Here is a 13,906-nt window from a genome sequence, read left to right as displayed (position 1 = left end):
TTCAGCATGTTCAAATCCAGGCTGTGACATAGGTGGTTCTTCAATACAAGTGGGCAGGGTGAAGCCCTCTATCTGATAAGCAACTTAGAGAGATCTACGGTTTTCAGAATGTATAGTCTATTAGTGAAGAGGTGAATACTAACAGGTCCTCTCCAGGAGAAAAGTTCTCCTCTCAGATCCTCAGTGAGCTGCGTTCATAGGGGAAGAAGACTGAGCCAAGATCTCATGTACAGATCTGAGGGGAGGATTTTGGCCCAAATTTGGTTCCCAAATAGTGGTTCCCCATTTAAGCAGCTATAAGGCTGTAAATGTCCTTAACCCATAATCTCTTCTCCTTCAATGCACTGTCTGCACAACAGGTGACCATAACTTTATTCCCCAAACACTACGTACTACTTATAAACTTATAATTACAGTTTCCATCTTGCTATAGAGCCCATTCTTCGTCTTTAAGACAGGCAGTATAATGGGGGAGGAGTGCAGTGCCATTCTTCAGGGATTCTGGTCACTGGGGTCACACTTCAGCATAACTTTCACCCCCAAGCCCTTCTTGGTTGTCTCAAAGGCCTCCAGCGCTTTTTCCAAAGGGAAGCGGTGTGTAACCAAAGGCTTGATGTCCACTCTCTTGGATGCAAGCATAGAAATCGCCATGGGCCACCTGGAAGGGAGCACAAACAGCGAAAGAAAAGGGTAGTCCTCTAGGTCTGGGGAATTTGTATATTGACCAGCAGATCTGCGTAATTGCACATGAACTGTCCAGATATGAGACAGCATTCTTACAATGTTCAGAAACAGGAAATGACAGGTCTGAAGGGGCCTTCCTCAGTTATTGCTAAACAGGCGAGAAGCGATTTCTTTAGAACCCAGTCCCGCATGTCATTCCCATAAAGTCATGTCATTCCCATAAAGGAGCCTCAACTGACCCCTCTGCGTGCAGCTCATTTACGTCCTAGGATTCTCTGCTTGCTATAAAACACCACCATAGTCTTTGTCCGTTTGGAAGCACTGAGCTTGCATTGGCCAAGAGTTTATGAGGTTTTGTGTATAAAGCAATGACTCTGAAGTGAGTATAGTAATACTGAGCCAATGGTTATGCATGCTGTTCGCATGGGACAGCTAGCTGTGGTCTGCTCCAGCAAAATAAGTGACAAGCATTGGGAGTTACTGTGTATTCAAGTTTCAGAGTAGCAGCCGTGTTAGTCTGTATTCGCAAAAAGAAAGACACCTTAGAGACTAACCAATTTATTTGAGCATAAGCTTTCGTGAGCTACAGCTCACTTCATCGGATGCATTCAGTGGAAAATACAGTGAGGAGATTTATATACACACAGAACATGAAAAAATGGGTGTTATCATACACACTGTAAGGAGAGTGATCACTTAAGATGAGCTATTACCAGACAGAGCCAGAAGAGTACCCAGAAGTCACCTACTACAGGACAGACCCAACAAAGATAATAACAGAAAGCCACTAGCCATCACCTTCAGCCCCCAACTAAAACCTCTCCAATGCATCATCAAGGATCTACAACCTATCCTGAAGGACGACCCATCACTCTCACAAACCTTGGGAGACAGGCCAGTCCTTGCCTACAGACAGCCCCCCAACCTGAAGCAAATACTCACCAGCAACCACACACCACACAACAGAACCACTAACCCAGGAACCTATCCTTGCAACAAAGCCCGTTGCCAACTGTGCCCACATATCTATTCAGGGGACACTACCATAGGGCCTAATCACATCAGCCACACTATCAGAGGCTCGTTCACCTGCACATCTACCAATGTGATATATGCCATCATATGCCAGCAATGCCCCTCTGCCATGTACATTGGCCAAATTGGACAGTCTCTACGTAAAAGAATAAATGGACACAAATCAGATGTCAAGAATTATAACATTCATAAACCAGTCGGAGAACACTTCAATCTCTCTGGTCACTCGATTACAGACCTAAAGGTGGCAATATTACAACAAAAAGACTTCAAAAACAGACTCCAACAAGAGACTGCTGAATTGGAATTAATTTGCAAACTGGATACAATTAACTTAGGCTTGAATAGAGACTGGGAGTGGATGGGTCATTACACAAAGTGAAACTATTTCCCCATGTTTATTCCCCCCCACCCCCCACTGTTCCTCAGACGTTCCTGTTAACTGCTGGCAATGGCCCACCTTGATTATCACTACAAAAGGTTTTCTCCCCGCGGCTCTCCTGCTGATAATAGCTCATCTTAAGTGATCACTCTCCTTACAATATGTATGATAACATCCATTTTTTCATGTTCTGTGTGTATATAAATCTCCTCACTGTATTTTCCACTGAATGCATCCAATGAAGTGAGCTGTAGCTCACGAAAGCTTATGCTCAAATAAATTGGTTAGTCTTTAAGGTGCCACTAGTACTCCTTTTCTTTTTACTGTGTATTCAAATCACAGCAAAATGAAGTCTGAAAAAAAAAAATCTGTGCTGCTCGCTGGTCCTTTATCGCTCTGCCTCCTTGGTTATGCATGTTGGTTACTAGGTAAAATCGAGACCTCTGGCATCTCTACTGTGTTTTTAGCTCAAATGGTTCACTTAGAGTTCAATGCACTTAAGGAGCCAGCGGTGCGTATCCACAGATAGCTGCTTGTGCGGGCCACTACTGACCCCTTTGGTGGTAAGAGGAGTACGGAAATTCACAGAGTAGCTTCCACAGGTTGTATTGCACTTGTATTGGCTTACAGCTCAAACTCCGCCTGGGCAAAAGCTAGAATTTGACAGAGATATGAAGGGATCTAACAAAACCAACACAGAAACAAACCTTCTCATTAAACAGATCCCCAGGCTTACCAGGGAAGCCTGGCTGTAGCTAAGAATAAAGAATAGGAAACCATCTCTGGAAATCAGTCCCTACTAAAGAAAAGGATGGACTTGGAGACCAAAGATCTACACAAACCTAAATCTAAATTAAACCCAGCTCTGCCACACCAGCAAGACCAAGGTTTTCGCCTGCTCCAGGGACAGGGTAAAGCACAGCTCAGTCCCATCTACACTGCGAGACTGACCTACATCCATCAACATGGCTGTTTCTACAGCATAGACAGCACCTAAAACTGCATAGATGAGGTCTAAATCTGTGTCTTCTTTATTCAGCCATTCTTTCAGAATTAAATTGCCATAAATCACATGACAATTCCATGAACAAACCCTCAGAGATCAGAGCTGGGAAACTATAGCCTAGACTAAGGGAAAAAACACCAAACTAGCAAGACTGGATCAAGCTTATTATAGGTAAGGGCCTACCAAATTCACAGCCATGAAAAATGCGTCATGGACCATGAAATCTGATCTCCCCCGTGAAATCTGGCTATTGTGGGGGAGATCAGATTTCACACAGTTGGGTGGCCAGAGAGCAGCAGCTGCTGACCGGGAGCTGAGCTCTGAAGGCAGTGTCACCACCAGCAGCAGCACAGAAGTGAGGGTAGCATGTTAGGGAGGTCATCAATTTTTGGTGGGGTCAGGACTGGCTTTATAGGTGGTCGAGTGGACAACCACCCAAGGCCTCGTGGTCAAAGGGGGTGCCGTGATCCACCCCCCCTCCCTTCCACACACGGTGTCAGCCCAAGGCCCCTTTAACTCCCAAGTGCTGGGTGTGGAGCCAGGAAGGGACAAGGCTGAGGGCACCCCAGCTGGGGGCTCCTACTGTGCACTGGGCTCCAGCGGCTAGTCCTGGACAGGCTGGTGATGGACAGGACTTCCTTTTCCTCTGCACGGTCCACTCCTGAGACCATGTCAGACTCATCTGTGGGAACGTCCCCTGGCTGCAGGAAGCTCCACGTCTGCTGTCTGGTAGTCCAGCTCTGAAGGCTGCACTGCTGCCAGCAGCAGTGCAGAAGTGAAGGTGGCATGTTTGATATTGCCACCCTTACTTCTGCATTGCTGCTGGCGGTGGTGCTGTCTTCAGAGCTGGGCACCTGGCCAGCAGCTGCCTCCAGCTGCCCAGCTCTGAAGGCAGTAGCACAGAAGTAAAGGTGGTAATACCATGATCTCCTGGCAGTAGCCTTGCAACCCCCCTTCCCACCACCCCTTGTTGGGTTAGGACCCCCAGGATTATAATACCGTGAAATTTCCGATTTAAATATCTGAAACCATGAAATTTATTATTTTTAAAATCCTATGACTGTGAAATTGACCAAAATGGACCATGAATTTGGTAGGGCCCTAGTTATAGGACAAAAACAACTAGGATCTTATTTTTACCCTCTGGATCTGCAGGATTGGTTGTTAAATCCAGGTTCATATCCCACTGCCACAAGAGATCAAAACACACACGACAGGATTTTCAGAGGGTTCGATAATTTTGTAGCCAATAATGAGACTTGTGTCTATCTGCGTTAAGGCAGAGCTCTCAAACTTCTTCCCAACACAGACCATATCTTATTATAGAGATTGCCTCATGGACACCTGCCACCAATCCTCCATTGCCCATCCCCCATTTCCTCACCACCACACCATCTCCCCATCTATTCACCCAACTTCTGGCCCTCATCTACCTACCCCAACATGCCCATTCATCCCCTATCTCCCAGTGCCCAGCTCCCCACCCATCCCTGTCTATCCCACATTGCCCACCTCCCCACCGATCCCTTGGCCACCACCTCCTCACTGATTCTCTATCGCCCAGCTCCCACTGCTCATGCACTGGCCACTTCCCCATACATCTCCCAACCCCGATCTCTCCACACAACCCCCTCCTCACCCATCCCTCACTGATTCCCTATCATCCAGCTCCCACCTCATCCCCCATCTGCTGGCCCCCACCTAGCCTCCAGCCCCACCTCCCTACCCATCCTCCAACTCCTTACCCACCTCCTGGCCCCCATCTTCCCATCCAACCCCCATTGCCTATTCCCCCACCTCTCCATTGCCTGGCTCCCACCTCCTCACCCATCCCCACCATTCCTGTGTTGAAGTGGGAGCAGGTTTGCATTGCACACATTTGCCAGTTTTCCTAAAATGTTGCAGCGTCACTTGGAAAGCCAGCCAGTCTCCACGATGCATGATGCAGGAGGAGTGCGGCTGATGGTCTGACAGGGACCCCGCTCTGCAACAGGGACATTTACATTGTCCTGAGGCGGAGTGATTAGAGGGGGGACATTACAGGGTCTTCCATTTCTTCCTTCCTTGTGGAGGAATTAATTCCTTCATGGACAATGGAGTAGTCTGTTGGCATGCCAGTGCACCCTGATCAATACTCACGTATTGCAATAGCGAAATATCCCCTTGATATCCACCTCCCGCACAGCAGCATTCACGATGGGGACGTGGACCATCTCTGGCCCCAGCCCCACCAGAACTAGGGTCCCGCCTGAGCGAGTGGCCTGAGGAGGAATAACAGAAACAAAATAAATGCAAATGCTGCCTGCCTGTGGAAGGTGACAAGTTCCTGTGTATATAGCAAAAATGGTCACTGCTGCCAGTCTTCTCAGCAGGCTATAAAAGGAGCTGATACCCTAAAGCAGTGGTTCTCAAACTTTTTTGATCGGGTTCCCCCTTCTGTGTGTCTGTAGTCATTTACGCCACCCCGCTCCCCCCAGTGCATATACCCAGGCAGAGTGGAGAGCAGCGGTTGCTTGCTGGGTGTCCAGCTCTGAAGCCACCGCCATGCTAGCAGCAGCACAGAAGTAAAGGTGGCAATGTGAAAAGTGGTATTTGTCAATATCCTTTTCACAGCAGACTTAGTGCCCCATTACCACCCTTACTTCTGTACTGCTTCTGCCACCCTGGGGTTGACATGCAGAACCCTGCTGCCTCCAAGTGAGGGATTGGGGAAGTGGGGGGAAGGAGAACCTGAGACTGGGCTGCCTCCCGGTGAGGGTTGGGCCAGGTGAGGAGAACCTAAACCTAAGTGGTGGGACTCTGACTGTCCCCTTTCTCCCCGCTTCCCTGGTGTGCACAGCCTTTCTGCATGAGCCCACCCACCAGGGATGACAGCCAGAGCTCTTAAAAAAAAAAGCAAACAGTTCGCACCTCCCTTGACATATTCCCGCACCTCCCTTGGAAGGCCTACCCCACAGTTTGAGAACCGCTGCCCTAAAGCATTTACAGTCTTGTCCTTGGGGCAGCTGGCCCATCCTGCAGCTCACACTGCCACAGCTACATTCTATCTTTAGCACACTAGCTTGATGATAGCTCGCACGAGTATGCCTCCTTCAGATGGGAAGCACACTCCCAGCTCCAAGTGTAGACATACCCATAGGTGCTTTTGATGTTTCAGCCAGTTTCCAGTAAAACCACCCAGATCCTCTTCCCCATCATCCTGTGCATGGAGGTGTCCCATTCTAAGTTCCTACCCTTAAGTCCCAAGGGGGAACTCCACAGCTCTCTGTCCACACACAAGAAGGGGGCAGAGAGTGGGCAGGACAGAGGGAGCAGTGAGTGGGCTGTGGAGGAGCACACTGCTCCCCCTCAAGCCCTGCAGAGCTTACCAGGAAAAGACAATACACTGTGTGGAGCTGAATTGTTTTTTCTGCTGAGCTCCATGTAGGGGTCCTGAGGACCCCTGGCAGGGGAATCTCTGCTAGTTCAGCTCTCCTGGAGCCTAACTGCCAAGGGACAGGGAGAAAGGCACTGGGGCAGAGCCTAAGGGTAAGGTGAACTGGTGCAACCTGCACTGTACTGATATAATCACCTCTACACTGGGGCTAAGCACTGGGCTGCTCCACTAGTGGCTGAAACCCTGTGTAGACAAGGCCTAAGAAACAAACAAACTGTCCCAATTACTCTTATTATTTGTGTAACAGTAGCATCTAGAGGCCCCAAGCAAGATCGGGGCTTCATTGCAAGAGGCAGTCCCTGAGTCCCTGCCCCAGAAATTACAATCAAAACAGACAAGCTGGACAGAAAGGGGAATAGGCAGGGTTCAAGGCCACATAGCACTGCAGTGTCAGGAGTGGGATTAGAACTCAGCCCTTCTGAGTCACAGTCCACACAGTCCTGCCCTGCCACAACACTATGCTGTCAAAACATTAAGGTTGATAATAAAATAATGCCACGGCAGGAGTGCTCAGAATGTCTAATAATACCTGCACATCTACTGATGTATTTATTATGCCTGAAACTGTGCTGTGTACCATCGCATTGTTTTGGATCTCTAAATAACACTGTCCGTTGCTCCAGAGCACATACAACTTACTGATGTTCTCAATGGGACTTCAATAACCCACCTGGGATATATTCCTGGCTCTTGGCACCTGACCCAAGAAGGATTGTTTCTCTGTCAAGCCTGGGATTAAGAAGTTTTCTGAAGAAAACACTACTTGGTCACAAGTGCTGTAATTTGCATAGGTGTACGTGACTGCTGACAGGTTCCACTGTGCTCCAAACTACAGTGAGTAGGAGCTGCGGAGCACAGAGATAGGTTTGTGCATGCTTATCCCAGGGACTGGCTCGTACCAGGGACCCTGCCTCACCGTAACTAAGGACATCCCAGCTCTTTGATACTGCTCTGGCGGCCAGAGATCTACAGACACCTAGAGAAAGGGCCCTAGCTCCAGGATTCTGATGATGCTGAAAATCCAGACCATAATTTTCCAATGTCTGAAGTCTTCTTAGGCCATGAGTTCAATACAGTCACAATGATGTTATAGCAATTGTATGAGAGCTGGAATGAATGGGACTAGGTCTGCACAAGGAGGAACCAATGTGAGATCTCTACCCACCTGGCAGATGATCATCCACCTCCGTGGAATCACTATGCTCCAACAACTCCCCAAAAAAGCGCTACTTGGGGCCATGAAGGAGACAGACCTGAGCCGGGAGGAGGAGGCAGAAAAGTGACATTGTTCCCAGTGGAGATTCCCAGGAAAAGATGATGTTGCCAAAGCAGAGTGGGAATCAGTGTCTAATCTCAGACATGAGACTAGGTCACACTCCCCCATGACACAAAGTGCAAGAGACGCCAAAATCCCACTGCTTGCAGATGTGGCTCAGTTGTTACTAGGCTGCAGAGTTGGAGATACTGGGGCTCTGCCAAATGACCCCTGTCATCTGCTATTCTCACAAGGCCACTGAACAGTGATGGGGAATGGGTCAAGGAGCCTGCTCCCCCTTTACAGCCCATACAAACACCAGACCGCTGCAGTGCCTGACACGACAAGCCCCCAGGGCAGGACTGGCACAGCAGCAGCTGCAGCAGGGTAATTCTGCCTCCCTGAGCTGTGGCTGGGGCACAGCTGCTCTGCAGTGCCCCAACACTGAGCTATACTACATGACACAGTTCAGCCCTGAGGTTGTTAATGATGCTGCATAGGACAGGCCTCAATATCTCCCTCACTGTGAAATTCCCCACAAGGCCACTGTGCGTCTGTTGTTTCCTGGGGGCTGGCGTTTCAGTCATGCCAGCAGAGGTTTGGCTGGGTTCTCTTGCAGCGCTCCCGATACAGGAGCTATCTGTAGTGCAGCTCGTTTCAGAATCCCAGTGCTTCTGGGCACTACCTCCTCTAAGCGTCACTCACCTCGGTTAGTCACAGAAAACATGTGCAAATAGGTCTTTATTTATCTTAGCAATTGTCGTGATCCTGATTGCAAAATCAGTAGGGTCAGTGTAAACATTGTTAATGTTTTCCGCAGTAAATATAGACTCATAGTACATTAATATTACATCAGAGGGAGAGCTCATGAGATAATCTAGTCCAGGACAGCATGGGGCAAACTTTGATTCTCACCTACAAGAAAAAAAATATTTGCAGGAGGTTTCTGTGAACCCTGAAGGCTCTCAGATAGCACAGTCCTAATGGGTTAGTTACAGGGCATGCTGTGGGTGTTGAATTGGACTTGCTCCCCTTTATCACAGCATAGACTAACATTTGATTTTCAGATGTGGCTGGGGTTTGTCTGCCCATGATGAAAGGCTCCAACACTGCACTTAGACAGCTCTGCAAGGAAGGGAAAGTGGCTGTTCTCAATCCCTTACTAGCACATTTACTTCCCATGGCACCCATTCAGCACCTCAGAAAGGGAGTTATTTTTGTGTCACGCTTGTCACCCAGCTAAACAGCGAACATTACACCCTCTGCTTCTTCTATGGACGAACACCCCTACCCCCAGTGAGAAGTGATAGCTGACACCTTTCACCTCCCTCTGCAGATTGGGTCAGAGGAAGCGGCATGGTCACAAATCATTGAATGACAGAAATGTAGGGTTGGAAGGGACCTCAAGAGGTCATCCAGTCTAGCCCCCTGCACTCAGGCAAGACCAAGTAAACCTAGACTATTCCTGACAGGTGGCTGTCCTACTGGTTCTTAAAAACTTCCAATGATGGGGATTCCACAAACTCCCTTGGAAGCCTGTTCCAGAGCTTAACTACCCTTAGAGTTAGAAAGTTTTTCCTAATATCTAACCTAAATCTCCCTTGCTGTAGACTAAGCTGATTACTTCTTGTCCTGCCCTCAACGGACATGGAGAGCAATTGATCACAGTCCTCTTTATAACAGCCCTTAACATATCTGAAGACCATTATCGGGTCCCTCCTCAGTCTTTTCTCAAGACTAAACATGTCCAGTTTTTATAAATTTTCCTCATACATTAGGCTTTCTAAATGTTTTATCATGTTTGTTGTTCTCTGGACTCTCTCCAGTTTGTCCACATCTTTCCTAAAGTGCAGCACCCAGAATTGGATACAACATTTCAGCTGAGGCCTCACCAGAGCCGAGTAGAGCAGAACAATTCCGTCCCATGTGTTACCTATGACACTCCTGTTAATACACACCAGAATGATAACCTTTTTTGCAACTTCATCACATTGCTGGCTCATGATTTATGATTCACTCCAACCCCCATCTCCTTTTCATCAGTGCTACCACCTAACCAATTATTCCCCATGTTGTAATGGTGCGTTTGATTTTTCCTTTCTAAGTTTAGTACTTTGCACTTGCCTTTACTGAATTTCATCTCGTTGATTTCAGACCAATTCTCCTATTTGTCAAGGTTGTTTTGAATTCTAAGCCTGTCCTTCAAATTACTTGCAACCCATCCCAGCTTGGAGTCATCCACAAATTTTATAAGCATGCTCTCTGCTCCATTATTCAAGTTATTAATGAAAATATTGACGAGTACCAAACCCAGGGCAAACCTCTGCAGAACCACTCTATACAGGCCTCCCAGTCTGACAGCAAACCATTGTTAACTACTTTTTGAGCACAGTCTTTCAACCATTTGTGCACCCATCTTTATAGTCATTTCATCTAGACCATATTTCTGTAGTTTGGCTCTGAGAATGTGAAGTGGGACTGTGTCTAAAGTAGGGCCGTCAAGCGATTAAAAAAATTAATTGTGATTAATTGCGCAATTAAAAACATCATCATTATTAATCGCACAATGAAAAACATCATTATTAATCGCAAGATTAAACAATAATAGAATACCATTTATTTAAATATTTTTGAATGTTTTCTACATTTTCAAAAATATTCATTTCAATTACAACACAGAATACAAAGTGTACAGTGCTCACTTTATATTTATTTTTGATTACAAGTATTTGCACTGTAAAAAAACAAAAGAAATAGTATTTTTCAATTCACCCGATACAAGTACTGTAGGGCAATCTCTTTATCATGAACGTTGAACTTGCAAATGTAGAATTAGGTACAAAAAAACCTGCATTCAAAAATAAAACAATGTAAAATTTTAGAGCCTGCAAATCCACTCAGTCCTACTTCTTGTTCAGCCAATCGCTCAGACAAACACGTTTGTTTACATTTGCAGGAGATAATGCTGCCCGGTTCTTGTTTACGTCACCCAAAAGTGAGAACAGGTGTTCTCATGGCACTGCTGTAGCTGGCGTCACAAGATATTTCCTTGCTAGATGTGCTAAAGACTCATATGTACCTTCATGCTTCAACCACCATTCCCGGAGACATGCGTCCATGCTGATGACGGGTTCCGCTCGTTAACAATCCAAAGCAGTGCAGATTGACGCATGTTCATTTTCATTATCTGAGTCAGATGCCCCCAGCAGAAGATTTTGGTGGTTCAGGTTCTGTAGTTTCTGCATCAGAGTGTTGCTCTTTTAAGACTTCTAAAAGCATGCTCCACACCTTGTCCCTCTCAGATTTTGGAAGGCACTTCAGATTCTTAAACCTTGGGTCGCGTGCAGTACCTATTTTTAGAAATCTCACTTCGGTACCTTCTTTGCGTTTTGTCAGATCTGCAAATCAACTACTACATGACCCCAGGAGGAGGGACCAAAGCTTGAGCCCACCCAAGCCCCACCACCCCAGGTGGGGGGCCAAAGCCAAAGCCTCCAGCCCCAGGCAGGGGGCCTGTAATCTGAGCCCCAGCACTCAGGGCTGAAGTCCTCGGGCTTCGGATTCAGCCCCGGGCTTCGGATTCAGCCCCGGGCCTCAGAAAGTCTAAGCCAACCCTGGTGACCCCAGTAAAATGGGGTTGCAACGCACTTTGGAGTCCCAACCAACAGTTTGAGAACCGCTGCGCTACTGCACTTGTATGTATGTGTGTATGAGGCGAATCGAAAAATACTATTTCTTTTATCGTTTTTACAGGGCAAATATTCGTAATAAAAAATAATATACACTTTGATTTCAATTACAACACAGAATACAATAGATATGAAAACGTAGAAAAACAACCAAAATATTTAGTAAATTTCAATTGATATTCTATTGTTTAACAGTGCGATTAAAAATGTGATTAATCTCAATTAATTTTTTTTAGTTAATTGCGTGAGTTAACTGCAATTAATTGACAAAACTAGTCAAAAGCATTACTAAAATCAAGATATATCAGATCTACTGCTTCCCCGTAGCATTAGGCGAGTAACCCTGTCAAAGAAGGAAATTAGGTTGGTTTGGCTTGATTAGTTCTTGTCAAATGCATGCTGACTATTCCTTATAACCAGAAGACATCTGGTCAATGATCAGTCCCATAATCATAGACACAAATACTAGCCTTGCTATGGCAATCTCATGGATAGCAATGAGAATTCTGCACAAAAACTGAGGGGAAGATGGGACCAGTGATTGAGAAGCTAGAGATGGAAAAGGCCCATCAAGTCAGAGCTGTTCCCTAGAATAAATTACCCTGTGGTCTGTCTGAACCATTCTACATCCTAGCAGAATGCACAGTAGGGGATATGGCCCTGTGATTCAGCCTGCATTTTCACTTACTTGGCTTCATTTCAGTGCTCCTAGTTCTTCCAACAGCACAGCTAGAGTACAAATCACGAAGCAAGTTGCTCAGAAAAGCTCACAAGGCAAACAATGCATACATACACAAGCCAAGGGACAGTGTACACACTGGATAGCAGGACAGTCCTGGGAAAGGTGGGTCTGAGGGTGAGATCTGGGGTAAGAGAGAAGTTGCTCAGTGGACAAAATCTGGGAGACAGTTCCAGGCCTGGGAGAAGTGGGGGCAAGTCATGAGTGGGAGGAAACACAGGAAGCAGTGAGGAGAGTATATGAAAGATGAAGAGGGGACACATGACAAATTGGGGGATGCTAACAGATAAGGGAGTGGGGAGATGAAGAGCCATTGAAGAAAATACTGTAGAAGTCAGCAAGGCAGGAGGAGGATGGGAAAACACAACATCATGCAGTTCTGCCAATCACCATTACCCACAGGAGACCACGGCCAATTAGGAGCCAACACAACACATTCCCTTGGGCTTACACAACCCTCTCTCTCTTACACGCTGTATGCTGCTGCCTCATTGCTTGCCTTCTCCAAAGGTGAGACTGCAAGGGAAGGGGAGCTGCTTGCCTCAATCAATGGCCAACATTGACATCTACAAACAGGAGAGGTGAAGGAGCAAGGAGAGGACACAATGCATAAAGAACTCAGCAGCCTCTCTACGCCACGCCTCAGAGCAGAGTACTGCACAGTAAGCCAGAGACCATCCCTGGAAATACAACTCAGGTCCTATGTAGTCAGAGAAAGTATAGTCTAGGGAAAGTATAGTTCTAAAAGGACCCAATTTGCAGAAATTATTGAGCACCTGCCCTGTGAAATTCAGGCTTCTTTAAAGTTAGGCACTCAAAAATCATAGCGGGTTTGGAATATTTAGGCCAATCTCCCCTGCACAGAGGAGAAGAACATTCCCAGTCCCTGATAGCATGGGGAGGGCATGGCTACCCCATAGCATAGAACTCATTTCTCCTGCAGGGGAGCAGAGCAATGTTATTATTTCTGCATATGCACATTCAACTAAGTTCTGCCCTGAGATACACATACACACAAGTCCCACTGAAGTTAGAGAAAAGTAAATGCACATATGCTATCTACCACTAACTCTGCTTAAGGTGGCAAAGAGGACTGACAGCTCCTTGGCAAGCCTTGGCTCTGACACAGATCCACCACAAGGTAAATTTATCCATGTGACCTCAGGGAGACTATGGTGGGTGCAGCCCGCTGTCAGCCTGAACAAGCGGCTGTGTGGCAGCAAAAGACTGAAATCTCCATTGTCATCCATTGACTCTGCCCTGCTGGTAAAGGAGTCTGGCCAGTAAAGTGGGTCTCTCACACAGTTTCACCTCTCATTTTATTTTTAGTCACTCCAATGATCAACCTGAAAGGAGAGAAGCAAATAATGGCATTGATCTTGGCAGGGTGGATTTGATTTAAATCACATCAGGAAGACTCGATTTAATCATGGATTTCTACATAAAAGTGCATTCTTGTTGGTTGTTATAACCTTAATACATATTCTTCACAACTCAGAGATAGATGCAGGTTTTGTTTTTAGAAGGTACACACTATACATTTTTAAAGTGATTTATTTTGAAAACTTTTCAGATTCGTTTTACAGCTATATCATAAGATGAATGATTGTTTGGTTATTTCATTTACCAAAGGTAATTGAAGCAGATATTTATGAAGTCATTGGGAGGTGAACTATCTCC

The 13,906-nt window shown here is 46.4% G+C and overlaps 1 protein-coding gene across 3 annotated transcripts in view; it reads right to left on the bottom strand.

Moving 5' to 3' along the window:
* Positions 1-349: 349 nt before the first annotated feature.
* The window catches only part of SORD (sorbitol dehydrogenase), a 38,144-nt gene continuing 24,587 nt past the window's right edge, over positions 350-13,906 (bottom strand). For all 3 annotated transcript variants that reach the window (XM_037910910.2, XM_043523776.1, XM_037910912.2), the window contains 2 exons: positions 5,247-5,368; positions 350-658 (listed from right to left, as the gene is read on the bottom strand). In XM_037910910.2, coding sequence (XP_037766838.1) covers positions 493-658; positions 5,247-5,368 — 288 coding nt within the window. In that variant the 3' untranslated portion in view covers positions 350-492. The remainder of the gene's footprint in view (positions 659-5,246; positions 5,369-13,906) is intronic.

This window comes from Chelonia mydas, chromosome 10 (genome assembly GCF_015237465.2).
Source record: "Chelonia mydas isolate rCheMyd1 chromosome 10, rCheMyd1.pri.v2, whole genome shotgun sequence".
NCBI lineage: Eukaryota > Metazoa > Chordata > Testudines > Cheloniidae > Chelonia > Chelonia mydas.
The sequence above is the reverse complement of the archived record's forward strand: the minus strand, read 5'-3'. Positions and strand labels throughout refer to the sequence as shown.